Consider the following 22,171-nt stretch of genomic DNA (forward strand, 5'->3'; position numbering starts at 1 on the left):
ACCTTGTTGGTTGTATCCTTGATTCGGGCGGTCATAGAAGTTATGAGTAGCTGCCACAGTATTGTCTTCTTGTTGGAGATGCGGGCATTCATCAATATAATGACTATAATTAGCACATATGCCGCATACTCTTTGGGGAACTAACTGTTGGCTTTGCTGTGGTTGAGAAGGCTGAGTTTGTTGTTGTTGATTCAACTGTAATTGCTTTAGTAGGTTGGTCATTTCACATATACTCTATGTAAGAGCAGAAGTCTCAGTGCTAGAGAAAATTTCTGCAACGGCTTTTGAGTGGCTATTCTTGTGCCTGTGATTCTTGGTGGACTCAGCTAAGTCGCTGATTAGTTGCCATGCTTCATCTGCGGTCTTGTACCTCTTCAGAGAACCATTACTAGCACCATCTAGTGTAGTTTTATCCCGAGGCTTCATGCCTTGAGTAAAATAGCTGATCAACACTAGCTTGTCAATCATGTGGTGGGGGCATGCGTCTAAAAGATTCTTAAAATTCTCCCAATACTCATAGAGAGTTTCTGATTCACCTTGAACAATGCATGAGATCTCTTTTCTCAATCTATCCGTAACTTCAGCTGAAAAGTATTTTTCCAGAAATTCTCTCCTGAGCGTATCCCAGTTAGTAACAGTCGCTTCAGGTTGGGAGTAGTACCACTCCCTCGCCTTTCCCTCAAGAGAAAACGGGAAGGCAGTTAATAAAATAGAAGTTTCATTCGCACCCTGACGCCTAACAGTAGAACAGGCTGTCTGAAAATCCCTGAGGTGCTTGATGGGCTCCTGAGCAGGTAAGCCATGAAACTTGGGCATTAAGTTGATTAGTGTAGTTTTCAGTTCAAAATCTGCAGCCAGAGTTGGATGATGCACTTGATACGGCTGCATTGTAAAATCTGGGGCTCCAGCATCCTGCAGAGTAATCCTCCTAGGTGCTGCCATTCTATCTGCACGTGAATCAACTGAATCAGTAGTAAAGGAGCTTGTTTCGCTCTCGGATGGTGGTTCAGATTCGCCCTCAGATGAGACTGGTGAATCGATAACAATCACTTCACCACCCTCAGAGGCTAACCGACGTCGAGCTCGCCTAATACGTGAAATAATTATTTCAATTTCAGGATCAAACGCGGCTAAGGTCGGATCAGGTAGTGAACGCGTCATTCAATGAAAGAAACATATAACTCATGGTAATAAAATAAAAATAAAATATGCAAATAAAAAATAAAAATATGTACACTAATTAAAAATTTAGCACACAATTGTAACTTCCCGGCAACGGCGTCAAAAACTGGTGCGTGGCAAAAGTTACACCAATGAAGAGATTGTAATATAAGAACAGCGTTGCGAGTATAGCTCTTAACCAGCTAAAATCCACCTCACCAATTTAGAAAGGTGTCATAAAAATTTAGAATAAAAATACTGGAAGTATGAGTCCCAGGTCGTCTCCCAACGAGTTGCAAGAAATGATGCTATTTTATTAATTAGGAATTTCCCAGAGAGTTTGAGTTTGGTTGATAAGCAATTAAATAATTGTAAATTAAAGCAATAAAAACTAAGAATGATTATTAATATTCTAGATAAAAAGCCTTGACTGGGAGAATGATTAATCGGAAGTTCTATCATTGTTGGGGTCTCTTAAGTGTAGTATCAAAAAGGTTGTTGTTTTCACTTAGTTAACCCTTACTAAATAAAGGAAAGTCAAGTGATTGAGCTAACTCTTATTTGCAAATCCTAGTCCTCTCCCTTGTGAAGGTCTAGCGTTAGTAAATACAGAACTAGCCAACAACTTCCAGTTTAATCAGCACTTAAGCCTTCCAACTCAAGTGTCTCCTTTTAATCAACCCCCATGTCAAGTATGGAGTCTACTCCATTGACATGAATATAACGCTCATAAAAATATAAGAAGAAGACATGATAAATTAAATAAAATATGGATTCAAAATTAATCAAAAGTAAAAGTAATGCTTTGCACTAACAATCCATGAAAATAATCCAATTATCACTCTAAACAAGAATTAAGAATATGGAATAAATAAAAGAGTAAGTAAAGAAACAAACTAGAATAGTATCTTCAACGGAGGTAATGACTCTTCAATATCCAAAAGCAAAAGCAATAAAACTAATAAACTATGAATGTAAAGAGAACCTAGAGGGAGAGTAATCCTCTCTAAATTCAGATCTAAAAACCTAAAAACTATCCTAATGAGAATATGTCAATGTCTAAAATTGTCTGTTGAGTCTCTACATGTTTCATGGCTTTATTCTGTATTTCTGGACTGAAAAATGGGTCAAAACGCGGCCTGAAATTGCCCCCAGCATTTTCTGTTAATTCTGCAGATCGCGCAGGTCACGCGTACGCGTTAGTCACGCGTGCGCGTCATTCAGCGATTTTTCTTGTCACGCGTACGCATCGTCCATGCGTGCGCGTCGTTCGTGCAGACTCCAATCTGCGCACGCGTCGCTGTGATTTTCTCCATGTCGTGCGCATGCGTGAGCCATGCGTGCGCGTCGATGCTCGCTGGTCATCTCCTTAGTTTCTTATGTTCCTTCCATTTTTGCAAGTTTCCTCTCCATTTTCTAAGCGATTCCTGCCCTATAAAGCCTGAAACACTTAACACACGGATCACGGCATCGAATGGTATAAAGGATAATTAAAGTACATAAATTAAAGATCTTTAGGAAGCAAGTTTTCAACCATAGAACAAAACTAGGAAGGAATTGTAAAATCATGCAAATCATATGAATAAGTGGGTAAAGACTTGATGAAACCACTCAATTAAACACAAGATAAACCATAAAATAGTAGTTTATCAGACGTATAGCATCTGAGTCATATCAAGAATTCCAAGACATGGTCAACAACGACCAAGCACTAGTAGTACCTCCTCCAAGAACGGAGGAACCACATGGTGAAGGTCCCTCTGGCGACCGACACCAAAGGAGAATCCCATCCGAGGTTCGTCTCCCCGAAGGGGAAGGACAACCTCATAGCGCCGACCTCATAGGATTGCTGCATGGACATCAGGGTCGACTTGAGCAACTGGAGCAGGAATTAGAAAGACAGCGCGAAGCAGAAAGGAGCCTGAGGAAGGAGATCAAACGGCGAATAGAGGTAGAGGAGAAGCTCTCAAAGCTAGAATCCAACTGTTCATACCCTGGGTCGAACTATCCGACCCGGGATGTTTAGACGACAAGTCAACCGACCTCTTCAGGTCAGGACTATCCGACCTCTTCTCAAAAAGCTCGACCAAATTATCTGGAAAAGCCCAAATAGGGCCCAAACAAGAGGAACACGACCCAAATCCAAAGGTAGTCCAAGCCTACAGAGATAAGGGCGGTTCCCCTGAAGATAAGATGACCTCACTCAAAGATAAGATAAGATAAGATAAGATAACTATCTTATCTCCAAGAAGGTCACTCCTCACCACTATAAATACACTGGAGCACCCAGGTATAACTCATACTCTGATTCTACAAAATACCTGCTTAATACCCTTGCTAACTTAAGCATCGGAGTCCCTTGCAGGTACCCCCACCCTCCGGTGACAAAGGATCATCAACATAGCCAGTCCGACAAGTCGAACACAGTTTCGGTCGCCGTTCACCAACCGGACACGTCAGCTCCGACCAGTACAGAAGATCTCGTCTGAGATCGACCTACAGTTTCAGGTAACCCTCGGAACATTGGCGCCGTTGCCGGGGACCTGGAAGTCATCCCATCATCATGGCGGACAACCTTGACAATGACCACGACTCTGAACTAGAAGACAGGACGCCACACAAAAACGCATACACTACACCAAAAGATACTCCTCAACCTAATAAAGACAAAAATTTACCAAACACGGGAGCCATGCAGGCACTTCAGGATCGCCTAAAACAACTCAAAAAAGAGGTCGAGTATCAACAGGAGGCCGAAAGAGACCTACGAAGGGAAGCTAGGCGACACCGCGAGTTAGAGGACAAACTCCTAAAGCTCGAAGCCGATCTCAAGGCCAAAACTACTCGATCCACCCATGAAGATAGCTCACGTAAGGACCAAGACCCATTCACCAAAGAGATCATGAAGACCAAAATCCCAAAGGACTTCAAACTTCCGAACATGACTCTATACGATGGCACAGTAGATCCCAGCCATCATCTCAGTAATTTCAGAAGTAGAATGTACCTCACTGACGCCTCAGATGCAGTCCACTGCAAAGCCTTCCCAACTACCTTAACAAAGACAGCAATTAAATGGTTCAATAATTTGCCCCCTAGGTCCATTTCAAGCTTTGATGACTTAGCCAAGAAGCTTCTAGCCAGATTCTCCATCCAGAAAGACAAAACTAAGCACGCCCCAAGTCTACTAGGGATCAAGCAAGGAGATCAGGAAAGTCTCCGCAGCTACATGGAAAGATTCAACAAAGCATGTCTGGACATACAAAGTCTACCAACAGAAGCAGCCATTATGGGTCTCATCAATGGCTTGCGAGAGGGACCTTTTAGCCACTCTATATCGAAAAAACATCCCACATCTCTGAATAAAGTGCAAGAACGAGCAGAGAAAAATATCAATATGGAGGAAAACTCTTGACTATGAGAGACCTCAAAGTCTGGATTTTCCTACTCCTCCCGAGATAAGGACAAAGAGTCCAAGAAAAAAGAAGATCAGCATAGAGAAAAGATCAAGAAATACCACAATTACACCCCTCTTCGGGTGTCTCTTGTAGATGTCTATCGAGAAGTATGCCATACTGAAAAGATACCCCAGCTCGCCCACTCAAAAGTAAAAAAGGAGGAGGAAATCGGACTGAATATTGTGAATACCATCGAATCTATGGACATTCCACCAACGAATGTTTCAACTTGAAAAATGTCATAGAAAAACTAGCGAGAGAAGGAAAGCTAGATCGGTACTTAGCCAGCAGAGCAGACGAACCAAGAAAAAGAAGAAGGGACGAAGATGTCGGACGAGTTGAACGACCACCTCGTACACCGGACAGACATGTCCACATGATACACGGGGGATTTGCGGGAGCAGAATCTCCAAATCATCCCGCAAAAGACATCTTAAAGAAGTATATCATATTGAGGGTGGAGAAGAAGCACCTGACATCCCCACTATCACTTTTACTAAAGAGGACGCAGCTGGAATCATCTCGGGACATGACGACCCCATGGTCATCACTATCATATTAGCCAACGCTAATCTCCACCGCACACTGGTAGACCAGGAAAGCTCGGCCGACATCTTGTTCAAAACCGCCTTTGACAAACTTGGCCTGGAAGAAAAAGAACTCAGAGCATATTCGAACAGCCTATTCGGGCTGGGAGACACTCTAATCCAACCACTTGGATACATCTTACTACACACAACCTTTGGAAAAGGAAACCGGTCAAGGACACTCAACATAGATTACATCGTGGTCGACGTGAGTTCAACCTACAACGCCTTAATAGGTCGGACAACATTAAATCAGCTCGGCGCAGTAGTCTCGACTCCACATCTGTGCATGAAGTTCCCAACCACAAAAGGAATAGCTACAATAAAAGCAGATCAGAAGATGGCGTGCCGCTGTTATAACGAAAGTCTACACCTTAGAGGCAGAGGAAAAGAATTTCACACCATCGAACTCGGGAGAGTTCGAGGACGGGAAGAACTTCGTCCACAACCCGAAGGCGAAATAGAAAAATCCATATCGGAGATGTCCCAGAGAAAACAACCAATATTGGCACCATCCTAAAAGGAGATATAAAAAGACCACTCATACAGTTCTTAAGAGACAATGTCGACCTCTTTGCATGGAAGGCCGCAGACATGCCAGGCATAGACCCTAAGTTAATGTGCCACAAGTTGGCAGTCTACCCAGGATCTCGGCCAGTACAGCAGAGACGTAGAAAGCTCGGACCAGAATAATCCCGAGCTGTGGAAGAGCGGGTACAAGCTCTACTGGAGGCAGGATTCATAAGAGAAGTCAAGTACCCACTATGGCTAGCTAACGTCGTCTTGGTGAAGAAATCAAACGGGAAATGGCGCATGTGCACCGACTACACTGATCTCAACAAAGCCTGCCCAAAAGATCCTTATCAGCTTCCAAGTATCGATGCTCTAGTAGACGCCTCCTCCGGATACAAATACCTATCATTTATGGACGCTTATTCGGGATACAATCAAATCCCGATGTACCCACCTGATCAAGAAAAAACTTCATTCTTAACCCCAAAAGCAAACTACTGCTACATCGCATGCCTTTCGGACTCAAAAATGTAGGAGCCACTTATCAAAGATTAATGAATAAGGTCTTCACAGACCACCTTGGGAAAATCATGGAAGTCTACGTGAATGACATGTTAATAAAGACACAAAGTGAAGAGTCGTTACTGTCTGACCTTACCCAAGTATTCGACACTATAAGAAGGCATGGCATGCGACTTAACCCTGCAAAATGCACCTTCGCAGTAGAAGCTCGCAAATTCTTGGGTTTTATGCTCACACAAAGAGGAATCGAGGAAAATCTGGATAAATGCCGGGCCATACTTGATATGAAGAGCCCGACTTGCGTCAAAGAGGTACAACAACTCAATGGAAGATTGGCAGCCTTGTCCAGATTTCTGGCTAGATCAGCAATAAGATCTCTCCCCTTCTACGCCACGCTAAGGAAAGGAAAGAGGTTCGAATGGACTGCAGAGTGCGAGCAAGCCTTCCAGGATTTCAAAAGATTCCCAGGACAACCACCTATTCTAACTCGTCCACGGGAGGGAGAACCACTCGTATTGTACCTCACAGTAGGAAATCGGGCAGTAGCCTCAGCACTAGTCCAAGAAGACGACAGTGGACAACAACATATATACTTAATCAGCAAAGCGCTACAAGGGTCCGAACTGAACTATCAAAAAATAGAAAAATTCGCCTATACCCTCATACTAACATCTCGACGACTTCGCCCATATTTTCAAGCCCACATCATCAGGGTTCGGACCAACCAGCCCATAAAAGGCATTCTACAGAAAATGGATTTAGCAGGAAGAATTTTGCAATGGGCAGTCGAGTTGTCCAAATTCGATCTTCAATATGAAGCACGGACAGCCATCAAATCACAATACATGGCCGACTTCATTTCAGAGTTTACGGACACCTCGAAAATCCCTACAGAGTGGAATCTCTACGTAGACGGTTCCTCAAACAAAACTGGAAGTGGCGCAGGCGTGATAATAGAAAGCGATCAGGGAACCCAAATCGAACTTTCCCTTAAATTCGGGTTTCCTGCTTCAAACAACCAAGCCGAATATGAAGCACTACTAGCTGGTTTGAAGCTGGCTAAGGAAGTAGGAGCTCAAAAGCTTGTCATCTTCAGCGACTCACAGGTAATCACCTCACAAATAGCAGGGAGCTACCAAGCCAAGAATCCCACCATGAAAAAGTACTTGGACAAAACCAAGGAACAGCTCGGACAACTCGGGGAATATGAGGTCCGCCACATACTCCGGGAACAGAATGCTCGAGCTGATGCACTCTCAAAACTAGCGAGCACCAAACCAGGGGGCAACAATAGAAGTCTCATCCAAGAAATACTGCAGAACCCATCAATCTCGGAAAAAGAAAAAGTCCTAGCCATAACAGGTATGGATCAAGGATGGATGACTCCCATAATTAATTACCTCAAAGCAGAAACACTCCCTACAGATACGAAAGAAGCAAAGAGGTTAAAACGGGGGGCACAATACTACACCATCATAAACAATACTCTATACAAGAGAGGAATTTCAACACCACTGTTAAAATGTGTACCGACTTCCAACACAAAAGAAGTTTTAGAAGAAGTACACAGTGGCATTTGTGGCAACCATCTTGGAGCACAAGCCCTCGCCAAAAAAGTACTCCGGGCTGGATTATATTGGCCAACTTTGCAAAAAGAAGCAATGGAATTTGTAAAGACATGTTCACCATGTCAGAAGCATGCTAATTTTCATATCGCCCCACCAGAAGAACTCATCAGCGTAACTTCACCCTGGCCATTTGAAAAATAGGGACTCGACCTCCTTGGGCCGTTCCCTCAAGGATCAGGACAGGTCAAGTTCCTAATCGTTGGGGTAAACTATTTCACAAAGTGGATTGAGGCAGAGCCCCTAGCTAACGCCACTGCTCAAAGAAGTCAAAAATTCTTATATAGAAATATTATCACAAGGTTTGGGGTTCCATACTCCATCACCACAGACAATGGTACTCAATTCACAGATACAGGCTTCAGAAAACCGGTGGCCAACTTAAAAATAAAGCACCAATTCACATCCGTAGAACACCCCCAGGCTAATGAGCAAGCAGAAGCTGCCAACAAAATCATACTGGCCGAGTTAAAACGGAGATTACAGAACACAAAAGGAGCCTGGGCTGAAGAGCTCCTACAAGTCCTATGGGCATATCGAACAATACCACACTCCACCACTAAGGAATCACCTTTCCGATTAGCTTACTGAATGGAGGCAATGATCCTAGTGGAGGTCGAAGAAGGATCACCCAGAGTAATCCACTAAAATGAAGAGGCCAATCCCCTACTTCAAAAAGAGGAACTCGATCTACTTTCCGAAATTCGAGAAAGAGCTCGGATCAAGAAAAAAGCATTAAAACACCGGATGGCCTCAAGATACAACCAAAAAGTAGTACAGCGAGGTTTCATCGAGAACGATCTTGTATTAATCCAAAATGATATCGGAACAACTCGACTTGGAGAAGGAAAGCTGGCAGCAAACTGGAAAGGACCCTATCGAGTCATAGAAGTACTCAGAAAGGGATACTACAAGCTGACCGAACTCGAAGGGCGAGAGCTTCCAAGGTCATGGCACGCCTGAAACTTAAGAAGGTATTACAGTTAAGAGGTAATAAAAGATCTTAGGATGAGGTGCACTCTTTTTCCTAAAAAAGGTTTTTTAACGAGGCACCAAGCCAAGATCCATGAACTGCCTGACTTAGAGGGATAAAATGCCCACCTGTATATATTTGCATTTTCTTGATTTTGAATAAAGTTTTTAGATTTTCTACATATCCTCAAGACGCATAAATCTGAAACGCAAAAATTTTCATCGCCCGATTATAAAGCGACAAATCGACAGAAAGTGAAAATCAAATTCACTGCTCGATCACGATAAAGACCAACAAAGATGAAAACCAAATTCATCAAAAGGTCGACCCAACGGGGATCAAACACAATTTCTACAAAATCGGCAAAGATGAAAAGGTTATCAAAAGTGATCCATAGAAAGGACCTGACGAGGTCTTAATAAAAATAGGTTGCTAAAAATAACTTAAAAGACAGGCCGACATAAAGAAGTTAGACTAGTCGACCACAATAACCAAAGTTATAAAAAGTAAATCCCTGAAAAGAGGCTTGGCCAGCCCTAAAAAAGAGGATTACTAGAAATAACTTAGAAGGGACCGACATGATGAAGTCGGCCCAAACCAAAAGTTATGAAAAAGTAATCCATAAAAGAGACCTGACTAAGGTCCAAGAAAATGGATTACTAGAAATAACTTAGAAGGGACCGATATGATGAAGTCGGTCCAAACAAAAAAAGTTATGAAAAAGTAATCCATAAAAAAGACCTGACCAAGGTCCAAGAAAATGGATTACTAGAAATAACTTAGAAGGGACCGACATGATGAAGTCGGTCCAAACCAAAAGTTATGAAAAAGTAATCCATAAAAGAGACCTGACCAAGGTCCAAGAAAATGGATTACTAGAAATAACTTAGAAGGGACCGACATGAGGAGGTCGGCCCAAACTAAAAGTTATAATCCATAAAAGAGACCTGACCAAGGTCCAAGAAAATAGATTACTAGAAATAACTTAGAAGGGACCAACATGAGAAGGTCGGCCCAAACTAAAAGTTATAATCCATAGGAAGAGACCTGCCAAGGTCCAAGCAGAAGGAATTACTAGAAATAGCTTCAAAAAGAAGTCGGACAACAGGAGGCAGGCGCTATTGGGGACCCAAGTCAGACCCAGAAAGCCATGACCTCAAGAAAATCAAAATACAGGCACCATATCAAGAGAATGCAAAGAAGACTAGTGGCACGAAGCTAGCCTCAACTAAAATAGAAAATACAACACAAAGGGCAGTCAAAAGAGATTGGATAACAAGGCTCCAACACTCTCAAGATTCCAGAAGGTGTCAAAAAAGGTGCAAACAAGCATATCACAAAAAGAAACAAAGTTGTTATAATAATAAGACTCAAGAGGCCACCTGAAGTCGACCCCAAAAGTATGAGAAACTACCTTGTTTTTTCCAAAAATAAAGTTGCTAACAGAAAAGCAACTAAAAATATCCAGCAGTCAGAAACCACAAATTACAAAATAAAAAAAGTTCAAAGCCCACAGGCCGGGCTATACACAAAAACATCAGAAATAATCAGAGAAAATCCAAGGATTTTCTAGTAGCAGCATCCCGAGGTGAAGGAGGACGAGTCTAAAGAGGCACCGCATCTACCGTCCCATCATCCCGGTTCAGGATCTGGACATCGGGATCAGACTCATGCTGATTGACTTCAGCTGCCAGAGTTGAAGAAGGCGGGGCAACGGAGACCTTGGCAAAAGGAACAGGAGGAGGGTTGACATCATCATCATCATCAGGGTCATCTGGGACAATCTTACCATCTTTTACAATGTTATCCAAGCTGAAAAAAGTAAGGTCAAGCTCGGGCGCAAGAACTCAAACTTAATCCTTCAAATTCTCATAAGCAGCATTTACACTGCCTACAAGATGATCCTGGAGATCGGCGTAATCAGCTCGGGCAGACTTCAAATCCTCCCTAAGACCCATCATCTCCCTATAAGTCGTGACATAGCTCTCCTTATGCTTCAACGCCATATCTTCAGACAACTTGGCAGAAGCCGCCAAGGCAATGGCCCAAGTCTTCTCCCCCTCCAACTCTTTTTCTAACTTGGCCACTTTCACCTCGAGCTCTTCCTTCAAACCATTCATCCGGTCGAACTCCAACTTGGCTTCCTCCATAAAGACCTTTGTTGCATGAATAGGAAGGTCCTGGGCAGTCCGATATAAAGCTGCCCCCACATGTGCCATTTTAATGCTACTCCAAGTAATAAAATCCAAATGACGAAGAAGAGAAACATCGTCAGTAAGAATGGTACCATAAGGACCAATTTGCTAATCAACAAACTCGACAGCATCGAAATCGGGGGCATCAAGGTTAAAGGGCTCAGCTGTTTTCTGTTTCTTCGAAGGAGGAGCACCAGTGGGAGAAGAGGTAGCAGCAGAAGTCTGGGGAGGATCGACCAAATGAACCTGAGGGGTAGGAATCATCCTTGTCGGTCCAGGAGAGCTTGGTACTGATGGCTTTGGCAAAACATAAGAAGATCTTTCCCCAGCCACCCTGGCCGAGATGTTCTGGGCAGCTGTAGCCTTCCTTGCCTTCTTAAAGGCCCTCATGGAGTCATTATTTTTAACCATCTCTGAAAATACACAAAGAAAACCAAGTTATCAACCAGAAAGAAGAAGAATGAACTCGACAAAATAAACAAATACGACAAATATCAAGGAAGTCGACCCCTACCCAGTTCAGTTCGGAGAAGTAAAGGATTTTTCAAAAATTTCTTAGTATCAAGATGGGGAGGCTGCCCCCAGTTTTCTTCCAACATAGTTACAAAAGCTTGCTCAACTTCGTCCAACATCTCCCAGGTGTACCTGGACACCACTACATTCCTCTGCCATTCTAAGGGAAAGCTGGACTCGCAATTCTCATCCAAAAAGAAAGGACGAGCTCCTTCAACAGCTCGGATCTTAAAAAAGTAATTCTTAAAATCCCTGAAAGACTCATCATACATGAAAAAAACTTTGTGTCCCTGGGCAGACCTGAACGAAATTCAAGAAGCTTTCTTTTTGGTAGTCCCAAGCTTGGTCAACACAAAGAGGTACAGAAAGAGAGTTTGAGAAGGTTTAACATCAAATTCTTGACAAAGCAATTGAAAAATTTTGATAAACCCCCATGAGTTTGGATGAAGCTGAGATAGAGCTACGTTACACGACCACAACAGGTCGGTCTCAAAAGGGGTGAAAGGAAGGGTGATATTCATCTGGCTAAAAAAGAAGTCGTACGCATAAAAGAAGGGACGCTCCCCCTGGGTTGGAACAGGGAAGCAAACCCTTTCATCAGAATCAGGTGCTACCAATTCATAGTTGTTCTCTTGATCTCTACTACTACATATTCGATGATGTTTTCTAAGCTTCGCATAGAATTCAGAGTCAGCTAGAGAAACACATAGCAGGACGAGGGAGTCCAGCCAATCGGACATACCCTCAGGAACCTTGGAAGACGTCTCGACAATATTTTTGCGAGAAGACATGGTCAACTAGTCCTACAGCCAGAAAAGAAAATGGATTACTAGCCAAAAACAGCTCGGACAAAAGAAATCAGCTCGGATGAACATGACTAAGAGCAACACAAACAGCAAAAGGAAAACCCCAAGACGCACACCAAGGTCCAGGGGCATCCTTTGGAGTAGGGATAGAGTAAGGACTCAAAAAAGAGTCTACAAAGCTACACCCCAACAAAACTCTCAGCAAAGTAATCCCCTTCCAAACAAGCATCAACATGAAGCAAAACAAGATACCAGAAAGTCGTTATCTCCTACAAGTTTATCAAAAAAGAAAACTACCAACATGGCAAAAGTCATCAAAGGAGCAATCTTTCTTAAAAATCAAACAGTAGGTCATAAACCCTCAAAATCAAAAGTGCGATCAGAAAAGCAACAACAACATGCAAAGCCCTAAAAATGACAAATTACCAGGGAATCTACCCAAGAGCGTACATAAGGTCGAAAGAAAACCAGAAAACATACATCACAGTAACAACCAAGCATGGTAATACGAAAAGGTTCAAGCTTTCCAACACAAAGTCAAGCCAGATCAAAACTTTACCAAGAATAGAACAATGCAAGCATAAAAGAAGAAGAAACGGAAGCCAAATCTTTGAAAAACTAAATTCAAAATGAAGAAAGGGGGAAAAACAGCAAAGGAAAGAATTAATGGGCTATTAAACCCTCGCACGTTCCCAAGGCAGAGAGACGCGCGTTTCAAAAGAACAAAGGAACGCCTGTTTCAAAAAAATTAAAGGAAGCGTTCCGCATTCAAAGGGAAACTCTACAAAGAAGAAGTCGACAAAATGCTCGAGTTCGGCTTCACCAGAGAAGGATTGAAGTCTTAAAACTAAGGACTCGACCTCAAAAGGAAGACCACACTCGAGCAGGGGCACTATTCATACCCTGGGTCGAACTGTCCGACCCGGGATGTTTAGACGACAAGTCAACCGACCTCTTCAGGTCAGGACTATCCGACCTCTTCTCAAAGAGCTCGACCAAATTATCAGGAAAAGCCCAAATAGGGCCCAAACAAGAGGAACACGACCCAAATCCAAAGGCAGTCCAAGCCTACAGAGATAAGGGCGGTTCCCCTGAAGATAAGATGACCTCACTCAAAGATAAGATAAGATAAGATAAGATAACTATCTTATCTCCAAGAAGGTCACTCCTCACCACTATAAATACATTGGAGCACCCAGGTATAACTCATACTCTGATTCTACAAAATACCTGCTTAATACCCTTGCTAACTTAAGCATCGGAGTCCCTTGCAGGTACCCCCACCCTCCGGTGACAAAGAATCAGCAGCATAGCCAGTCCGACAAGTCGGACACAGTTCTGGTCACCATTCACCAGCCGGACACGTCAGCTCCGACCAGTACAGAAGATCTCGTCCGAGATTGACCTACAATTTTAGGTAACTCTCGGAACACCAACCTTCGAAGGAAGGATTTCCACACAGCTCGGAAAGATACCCCTCTGGGGGGAGAAGATTCTTTCACTGAGGACATCATGCAGGCTAGAGTTCCTAGAAACTTTTAAAGCCCAGATATGAATCTATACGACGGGACAACCGACCCGAAGCATCACCTCAGTAATTTCAAAAGTCAAATGTATTTGGCCGACGCCTCAGATGCTACTCGCTGCAAGGCCTTCCCGACAACCTTGACAAAAGCGGCCATGAAGTGGTTTAATAGCCTGCCTCCTAGGCTGGTAACCAGTTTCGACGACCTCGCGTGTAAATTTCTCACACGATTTTCAATCCAGAAAGATAAGGTTAAGCATGCACCTAGCCTACTCGAAGTGAAACAAGAAGCCCGAGAACCCCTGAGAGACTACATGGAGAGCATTAGCAAAGCATGCTTGGAAATCCAAGACCTGCTTACTGAAGCCGTAATCATGGGACTAGTCAATGGGCTCCGAGAAGGACCCTTCTCCCAATCTATATCAAAAAGACATCCGACTTCCCTGATCGATGTACAAGAGAGAGCTGAAAAGTACATCAATATAGAAGAAAATGCCCGGCTACAAGAACCTAGTTGGCGACTTAGGCACCCTCACCAGCTAAAGGAAAAAGAGAGGGAACCCAAGAGGAAAGAAGAAGTCAAATCCGAGAAGCCCAGAAGGTACCACAATTATACTCTGTTACGAGTTTCTCTCATGGATGTTTACAGGAAAATTTATCACACCGAGAAGCTCCCTCCCCCGCGTCCAATTAAAAACAAAAAAGGTGGGAGCCGTAACGAGTATTATGAGTACCACAAGTTGTATGGGCACTCAACAAATGATTCTTATAACCTAAAAAATGTGATAGAAAAACTGGCCAGGGAAGGTCGGTTGGATAGATATCTCATGGAAAGGTCGGACAATCACGGAAAAAGGAAAAGAGACAACGAAGACCTTGACCGAAGAGGTCCGCCCCCGCAGACTCCAGAACGACACATTCACATGATATCTGGAGGATTCACTAAAGGGGGCTGACCAAGTCATCTCGGAAGAAATATTTAAAAGAAGTCTACCAAGTCGAGAATGATAGATAACCCTAAATTGATTGGGCGCGGTCATTTCTACTCCCCACCTTTGCATGAAATTTCCAACACAGGAAAGGATCGCTACCATCAAAGGAGATAAAAAATTAGCAAAAAAATGCTATAATGAAAGCCTAAACCTACGAGGCAAAGGTAAAGAGGTCAATACAATTGAACTCAGAGGAGTCCGAAGAAGATAAGAGCTACAACCACAACCCGAAGGGAAGACAGAAGAGGTCCAAATCGGGGAAGAAACCGAAAAGAATACCAACATAGGACCTAATATGAGAGCGGGGTTGAAGACCGATCTCATAAAACTCCTACAGGAGAACTCCGACCTCTTCGCTTGGAGAGCCTCCGATATGCCTAGAATAGACCTCGAGCTCATGATGCACAAGCTGGCTGTCTATTCTGGGTCCTGGTACATGAAATTGTGATCTCTGGTAATGGCTCCAAAGGCTTGGTGCTCTAATCTCAATTCATAATTTGTCACAACTTCGATACAACTAACCAGCAAGTGCACTGGGTCGTCCAAGTAATACCTTACGTGAGTAAGGGTCGAATCCCACGGAGATTGTTGGTATGAAGCAAGCTATGGTCACCTTGTAAATCTCAGTCAGGCGGATATAAAATAGTTATGGAGTTTTCGAAATTAATACTAAAGTAAGGATAGAAATACTTATGTAGATCATTGGTGAGAATTTCAGATAAGCGTATGGAGATGCATTCATTCCTCTAAACCTCTGCTTTCCTGCTGTCTTCATCCAATCCGTCTTACTCCTTTCTATGGCTGGCTTTATGTAAGGATGTCACCGGTGCCAATGGCTACTTTCAATCCTCTCGGGAAAATGGTCCAAATGCTCTGTCACAGCACGGCTAATCGTCTGGAGGCATCACCCTTGTCGTTGGTTGCATCCTATTCCTCTCTGTGAAAATGGTCTGATGCGCTGTCACTGCATGGCTAATCATCTTGGAGGTTCTCGATCATACTGGAATAGAATTTACTATCCTTTTGCGTCTGTCACTACGCCCAGCACTCGCGAGTTTGGAGTTCACCACAGTCATTCAATCCTAGAGTCCTACTCGGAATACCACGGACAAGGTTTAGACTTTCCGGACTCTCATGAATGCCGCCATCAATCTAGCTTATACCACGAAGATTCTGATTAAGAGATCTAAGAGATACTCATTCAATCTAATGTAGAACGGAAGTGGTTGTCAGGCACGTGTTCATAGGGAATGATGATGATTGTCACGTTTATCACATTCAGGTTGAAGTGCGAATGAATATCTTAGAAGCGAAATAAGATGAATTGAATAGAAAACAGTAGCACTTTGCATTAATCTTTGAGGAACAGCAGAGCTCCACACCTTAATCTATGGAGTGCAGAAACTCTACTGTTGAAAATACATAAGTGATAATGGAGTTCATTGGTCTTGGCCCCAGAGGGGAACCGGAGTAACCAAAGCTACGAATACAATGATAAAAAGTTCTATTTATAATAAACTAGTCACTAGGGTTTACAGAAGTAAGTAATTGATGCATAAATCCACTTCTGGGGCCCACTTGGTGTGTACTTGGGCTGAGCTTGAAGTCTACACGTGGAGAGATCATTCTTGGAGTTGAACGCCAGCTTTTGTGCCATTTTGGGCGTTGAACTCCACTTTGCAACTTGTTTCTGGCGCTGGACGCCAGAATTGGGCAGAAAACTGGCGTTGAACGCCAGTTTGCATCGTCTAAACTCGGGCAAAGTATAAACTATTATATATTGCTGGAAAGCCCTGGATGTCTAATTTCCAACGCAATTGGAAGCGCACCATTTTGAGTTCTTTAGCTCCAGAAAATCCATTTTGAGTGCAAGGAGGTCAGAATCCAACAGTATCAGCAGTCCTTCTTCAACCTCTGAATCTGATTTTTGCTCAAGTCCCTCAATTTAAGCCAGAAAATACCTAAAATCACAGAAAAACACACAAACTCATAGTAAAGTTCAGAAATGTGAATTTAACATAAAAACTAATGAAAACATCCCTAAAAGTAACTAGATTCTACTAAAAACATGCTAAAAACAATGCCAAAAACCGTATAAATTATCCGCTCATCAGGTCCCAACCTGTTCAACTAAGGCGTCGGAAGCTCGGAACCGAATGAGCCCAGGCGATCAAAGAACAAGTTCAAGCTCCCCTAGAAGCTAGGTTCATAAGGGAAGTCAAGTACCCAACATAGTTAGCAAAAGTAGTACTGGTGAAAAAGCAAAATGGGAAGTGGAGGATGTGTGCCGATTATACCGACCTCAACAAAGCGTGTCCTAAGGACCCGTATCCTCTTCCCAACATTGATTCTTTGGTGGATTCTTCCTCAGGATACCAGTACCTATCATTCATGGACGCGTACTTAGGATATAATTAGATCCCAATATATAAGTTGGATCAGGAAAAGACATCGTTCATCACACCCAGAGCAAACTACTACTACGTGGTCATGCCTTTTGGATTAAAAAACGCATGGGCCACATATCAAAGGTTGATGAACAAGATGTTTGCACCCCATCTCAGAAGCTTAATGGAAGTCTATGTGGATGACATGTTAGTAAAAACCAAGGTTGAGACATGCCTTCTATCCGACCTCTCACAAGTCTTCAACACCATAAGAAGACATGGGATGAGACTAAATCCCACCAAATGCACTTTTATAGTAGAAGCAATAAAATTCCTGGGTTTTATGCTCACAAAAAGGGAGATTGAGGCTAACCCTGACAAGTGAAGAAAAATCTTAGAGATGAGAAGCCCAACCTGCATAAAAGAAGTCCAATAGTTGAACGGCCGACTTGCAGCTCTATCCAGATTTCTGGCAGGATTGGCCCTAAAATCCTTGCCATTTTTTTCTCTACTAAGAAAATGGTGCCAATTTGAATGGACCCTTGAGTGTGAAGAAGCTTTCCAAGAATTCAAGAAGTTCTTGAGTCAGCCACCAATCCTTACCCGGCCTAAAGCGGGAGAGCACCTTGTATTGTACCTGGCTGTCGCTGAGAAAGCAGTAGCGTCGGCACTAATTCGAGAAGATAAGGTCGGACAGCATCCAATTTATTTCACCAACAAAGTCTTACAAGGACCCGAATTGAGGTATTAAAAAATAGAAAAATTTGCATATGTCTTAATTTTGGCATCCAGAAGACTCCGACCTTATTTTCAGACTCACACCATAAGAGTCCGACGAACCAACCCATGAAGCAAATCCTTCAGAAAACAAACATTGCAGGTCGAATAGTTTAATGGGCTATAGAGATATCCGAGTTCGACTTGAAATACAAAACTCGGACAACAATTAAAGCTTAATGCCTTACCGACTTCTTGGCAGAATACACAGGCGACAAGAGCGAAGCCTCTACGACCTAGAGCCTTTATGTTGATAGAGCCTCTAATAAAGTCAGAAGCGGCGCTGGCATCATCTTAGTGAGTGAAGAGGGGACTCAAATAGAGGTCTCCCTGAAGTTTGAATTCCCTGCTTCCAACAACCAGGCCAAATATGAGGCCTTAATCGCAGGCTTGAAACTCGCAAAAGAAGTCGGTGCAACCAAGGTAATAGTCTTCAATGACTCCTAAGTAGTAACTTCTCAAATCAATGGAGAGTACCAGGCAAAGGATCCTAATATGAAAAGGTACTTGGAAAAAATACTTGAGCATCTTAGGCAATTTCTTGAGACCGAGGTCACGCACATAACTCAGGAACTCAATAGCAGAGCCGATACCCTCTCCAAGTTAGCAAATACTAAGCCTGGAGGAAATAACAGAATTTTGATACAAGAGACTCTCCAGGAGCCCTCAGTTATGAAGACGGATAACAAATTGGACGTTCTACCTGTTTTGGGCTTAAACGTCGGATGGATGACCCCTTTAGTCGAATATCTGAAATTCGACATACTTCCCGAGAAACAGAAAGAAGCCAAAAAACTTCGGAGGGAAGCACAGAACTATACTTTGGTACAAAATATCCTTTATAAAAGAGGGATATCTACATCATTGCTAAAGTGTGTTCCAACTTCTAAGATAGAGGAAGTCTTGGAAGAAGTGCACAATGGCATTTGTGGGAATCACCTCGGAGTAAGGTCTTTAGCCAGGAAGGTGATTCGAGCTGGGTTCTTCTGGCCGACCTTACAAAAGGACGCCACCGACTTTATTAAAAAGTGCCAACCCTGTCAGATGCATACGAACTTCCACGTCGCTCCCCCCAAAGAGCTCATTACTGTAAGCTCTCCCTGACCTTTCGCAAAATGGGGATTGGACCTACTCGGACCCTTTTTCCAAGCTCCTGGACAGGTCAAATAATTGATTGTGGAGTGGATTACTTCACTAAGTGGATAGAAGCAGAGCCACTAGCCACTATCGCAGCTCAAAGAAGTCGGAGGTTCCTGTACAAGAGTATCATTACCCGATTTGGAGTCCCTCACTCCATCATTACAGATAATGGTACACAGTTCACCGACACTACGTTCAGAAATCTAGTAGCTAGTATGAAAATCAAGTATCAATTCACATTAGTCGAGCATCCTCAAGTCAATGGGCAAGCTGAAGCTGTCAATAAATTTATATTGGCAGGGTTAAAAAAGAGGTTGTAGGATGCGAAGGGAGCTTGGGTTGAAGAGCTCCCTCAAGTACTGGGCTTATAGAACAACACCTCACTCCACGACTGGAGAAACACCCTTTCGACTTGCATATGGAATACAAGCCATGATCCTAGTAGAGATCAATGAGCAAAGTCTAAGGGTGAGATTTTATGATGAAATCAGAAACGTTCAAGCCCAAAAAGAACTCGAACTGCTTCCTGATGAGCGGATATTTTATACGCTTTTTGGGGTTAATTTCATATAGTTTTTAGTATGTTTTAGTTAGTTTTTAGTTTATTTTCATTAGTTTTTAGGAAAAATTCATATTTCTGGACTTTACTATGAGATGTGTGTTTTTCTGTAATTTCAGGTATTTTTCTGGCTGAAATTGAGGGAGCTGAGCAAAAATCTGATTCAGGCTGAAAAAGGACTGCTGATGCTGTTGGATTCTGACCTCCCTGCACTCAAAGTGAATTTTCTGGAGCTACAGAACTCGAAATGGTGTGCTTCCAATTGCGTTGGAAAGTAGACATCCAGGGCTTTCCAAACATATATAATAGTCCATACTTTGCTCAAAAATAGACGACGTAAACTGGCGTTCAACGCCAGTTCTCTGCCCAATTCTGGCGTCCAGCGCCAGAAAAGGATCAAAAGTTGGAGTTCAACGCCAGAAATGGATCCAAACCTGGCGTTGAACGCCCAAAATGGCCTTATGCACGTGAATTGCTTAAGTCTCAGCCCCAGCACACACCAAGTGGGCCCCAGAAGTGGATCTCTATACCATCTGCTATAGTTTACTCATTTTCTGTAAACCTAGGCTACTAGTTTAGTATTTAAACAACTTTTAGAGACTTATTTTATATCTCATGACATTTAGATCAAAACTTTGTACTCTTTGACGGCATGAGTCTCTAAACCCCATTGTTGGGGGTGAGGAGCTCTGCTGTGTCTCGATGAATTAATGCAAGTATTTCTGTTTTCCATTCAAACATGCGTGTTCTTATCTAAGATATCCATTCGTGCCTAACTATGGAGAAGGTGATGATCAGTGACACTCATCACCTTCCTTAATCCATGAATGTGTGTTTGACAATCACCTCCGTTCTACATCAGATTGAATGAATATCTCTTAGATTCCTTAATCAGAATCTCCGTGGTATAAGCTAGATTGATGGCGGCATTCATGAGAATCCGGAAAGTCTAAACCTTGTCTGTGGTATTCCGAGTAGGATTTAGGGATTGAATGAATGTGACAAGCTTCAAACTCGCGAGTGCTGGGCGTAGTGACAGACGCAAAAGGAGGGTGAATCCTATTCCAGCACGATCGGGAACCTCAGATGATTAGCCGTGCCGTGACAGAGCATTTGGATCATTTTCACAAGAGGAGGGGATGTAACCATTGACAACGGTGATGCCCCAACACACAGCTTGCCATAGAAGGACGTGCGTACGTGAATTAGAGGACAAAAGAAAGCAGAGGTTCAGAAGACAAAGCATCTCCAAAACTCCAACATATTCTCCATTACTGCATAACAAGTAACCTTTAACCCATGCTCTCTTGTTTATTCGCAATTCAACTGATAAATACAATTGGCTTCCTGACTAAGAATTGCAAGATAACCATAGATTGCTTCAAACCAACAATCTCCGTGGGATTCGACCCTTACTCACGTAAGGTATTACTTGGACGACCCAGTGCACTTGCTGGTTAGTGGTACGAGTTGTGAAAAGTGTGATTCACAATTCGTGCACCAAGTTTTTGGCACCGTTGCCGGGGATTGTTCGAGTTTGGACAACTGACGGTTTATTTTGTTGCTTAGATTAGGAAAATTTTCTCTTTTTTTTTGTTTAGAGTCTCTTATTATTGTCGTGTTAAAATTTTAGAATCCTTATTTTCTCTTTTTTAAAAATCTTTTTCAAAAATAATTTTTCTATTAAATCATGTGCCAAACTTTAAGTTTGGTGTTTTCTTGTTGATTTTTCTGTGTTTTTCAAAAATTTTAGTTTGGTTTTCTAAAAATTTTAAGTTTGGTGTTCTTCCTTCATGTTCTTGTGTTCTTGTGAGTCTTCAAAGTGTTTTTGAGTCTTCCTTGTGTCTTGATCTTAAAATTTTTAAGTTTGGTGTTCCTTGGTGTTTTTCCCTCCAACAATTTTCGAAAACAAGGAGCATTAGATCTAAAAATTTTAAATCGTGTGCTATCTTATTGCTTTTCTCTCTATTTTAAAGCATCTTTTTCAAAAATCAATTTTTAAAATTCAGATTTTTTTCAAAACTTCCTAACCACTTTCTCTCTCCTCAATTTTTCAAAAATCTTCACCCATTTTTTATTTATCTTTATCTTATTTTCGAAATAAAAAAAATAAAAATATTTTCTCTATTTTACATCATCTCCCTTTCTCCATCTTGGACCTAGGCGGAAATGAACAGTCCAGGAGGACTTTGGGGTCATATTCTAACCCCTCTACTGCTTCATATGGGAGTAGCATCTGCATACCCTCCATTGGAGTCAGTAGCTTTGAGTTGAATCCTCAGCTCATTATCATGGTGCAGCAAAGTTGCCAGTATTCCGGTCTTCCACAGGAAGAACCTACAGAGTTTCTGGCACAGTTTTTACAAATTGCTGACACAGTACATGATAAAGAAATAGATCAGGATGTCTACAGACTATTACTGTTTCCATTTGCTGTA

The 22,171-nt window shown here is 42.5% G+C and overlaps 2 protein-coding genes and 1 non-coding gene across 3 annotated transcripts; all 3 read left to right on the top strand.

The window, feature by feature from the left end:
• Positions 1-466: 466 nt before the first annotated feature.
• On the top strand, positions 467-570 carry LOC112745877 (small nucleolar RNA R71). Its single transcript, XR_003173784.1, has one exon. It is a non-coding gene; the product is annotated as a small nucleolar RNA R71 (small nucleolar RNA).
• A 13,394-nt stretch (positions 571-13,964) lies between these two features.
• On the top strand, positions 13,965-14,834 carry LOC112742887 (uncharacterized). The gene has a single exon (XM_025792128.1). It carries the CDS (start codon positions 13,965-13,967, stop codon positions 14,832-14,834), a length of 870 nt encoding a protein of 289 aa, XP_025647913.1.
• A 3,695-nt stretch (positions 14,835-18,529) lies between these two features.
• Positions 18,530-19,138, top strand: LOC140178658 (uncharacterized). Its single transcript, XM_072215868.1, has one exon. It carries the CDS (start codon positions 18,530-18,532, stop codon positions 19,136-19,138), a length of 609 nt encoding a protein of 202 aa, XP_072071969.1.
• Positions 19,139-22,171: the final 3,033 nt, after the last annotated feature.

The sequence above is a fragment of the Arachis hypogaea genome, chromosome 14 (genome assembly GCF_003086295.3).
Source record: "Arachis hypogaea cultivar Tifrunner chromosome 14, arahy.Tifrunner.gnm2.J5K5, whole genome shotgun sequence".
NCBI classification, from domain to species: domain Eukaryota; kingdom Viridiplantae; phylum Streptophyta; class Magnoliopsida; order Fabales; family Fabaceae; genus Arachis; species Arachis hypogaea.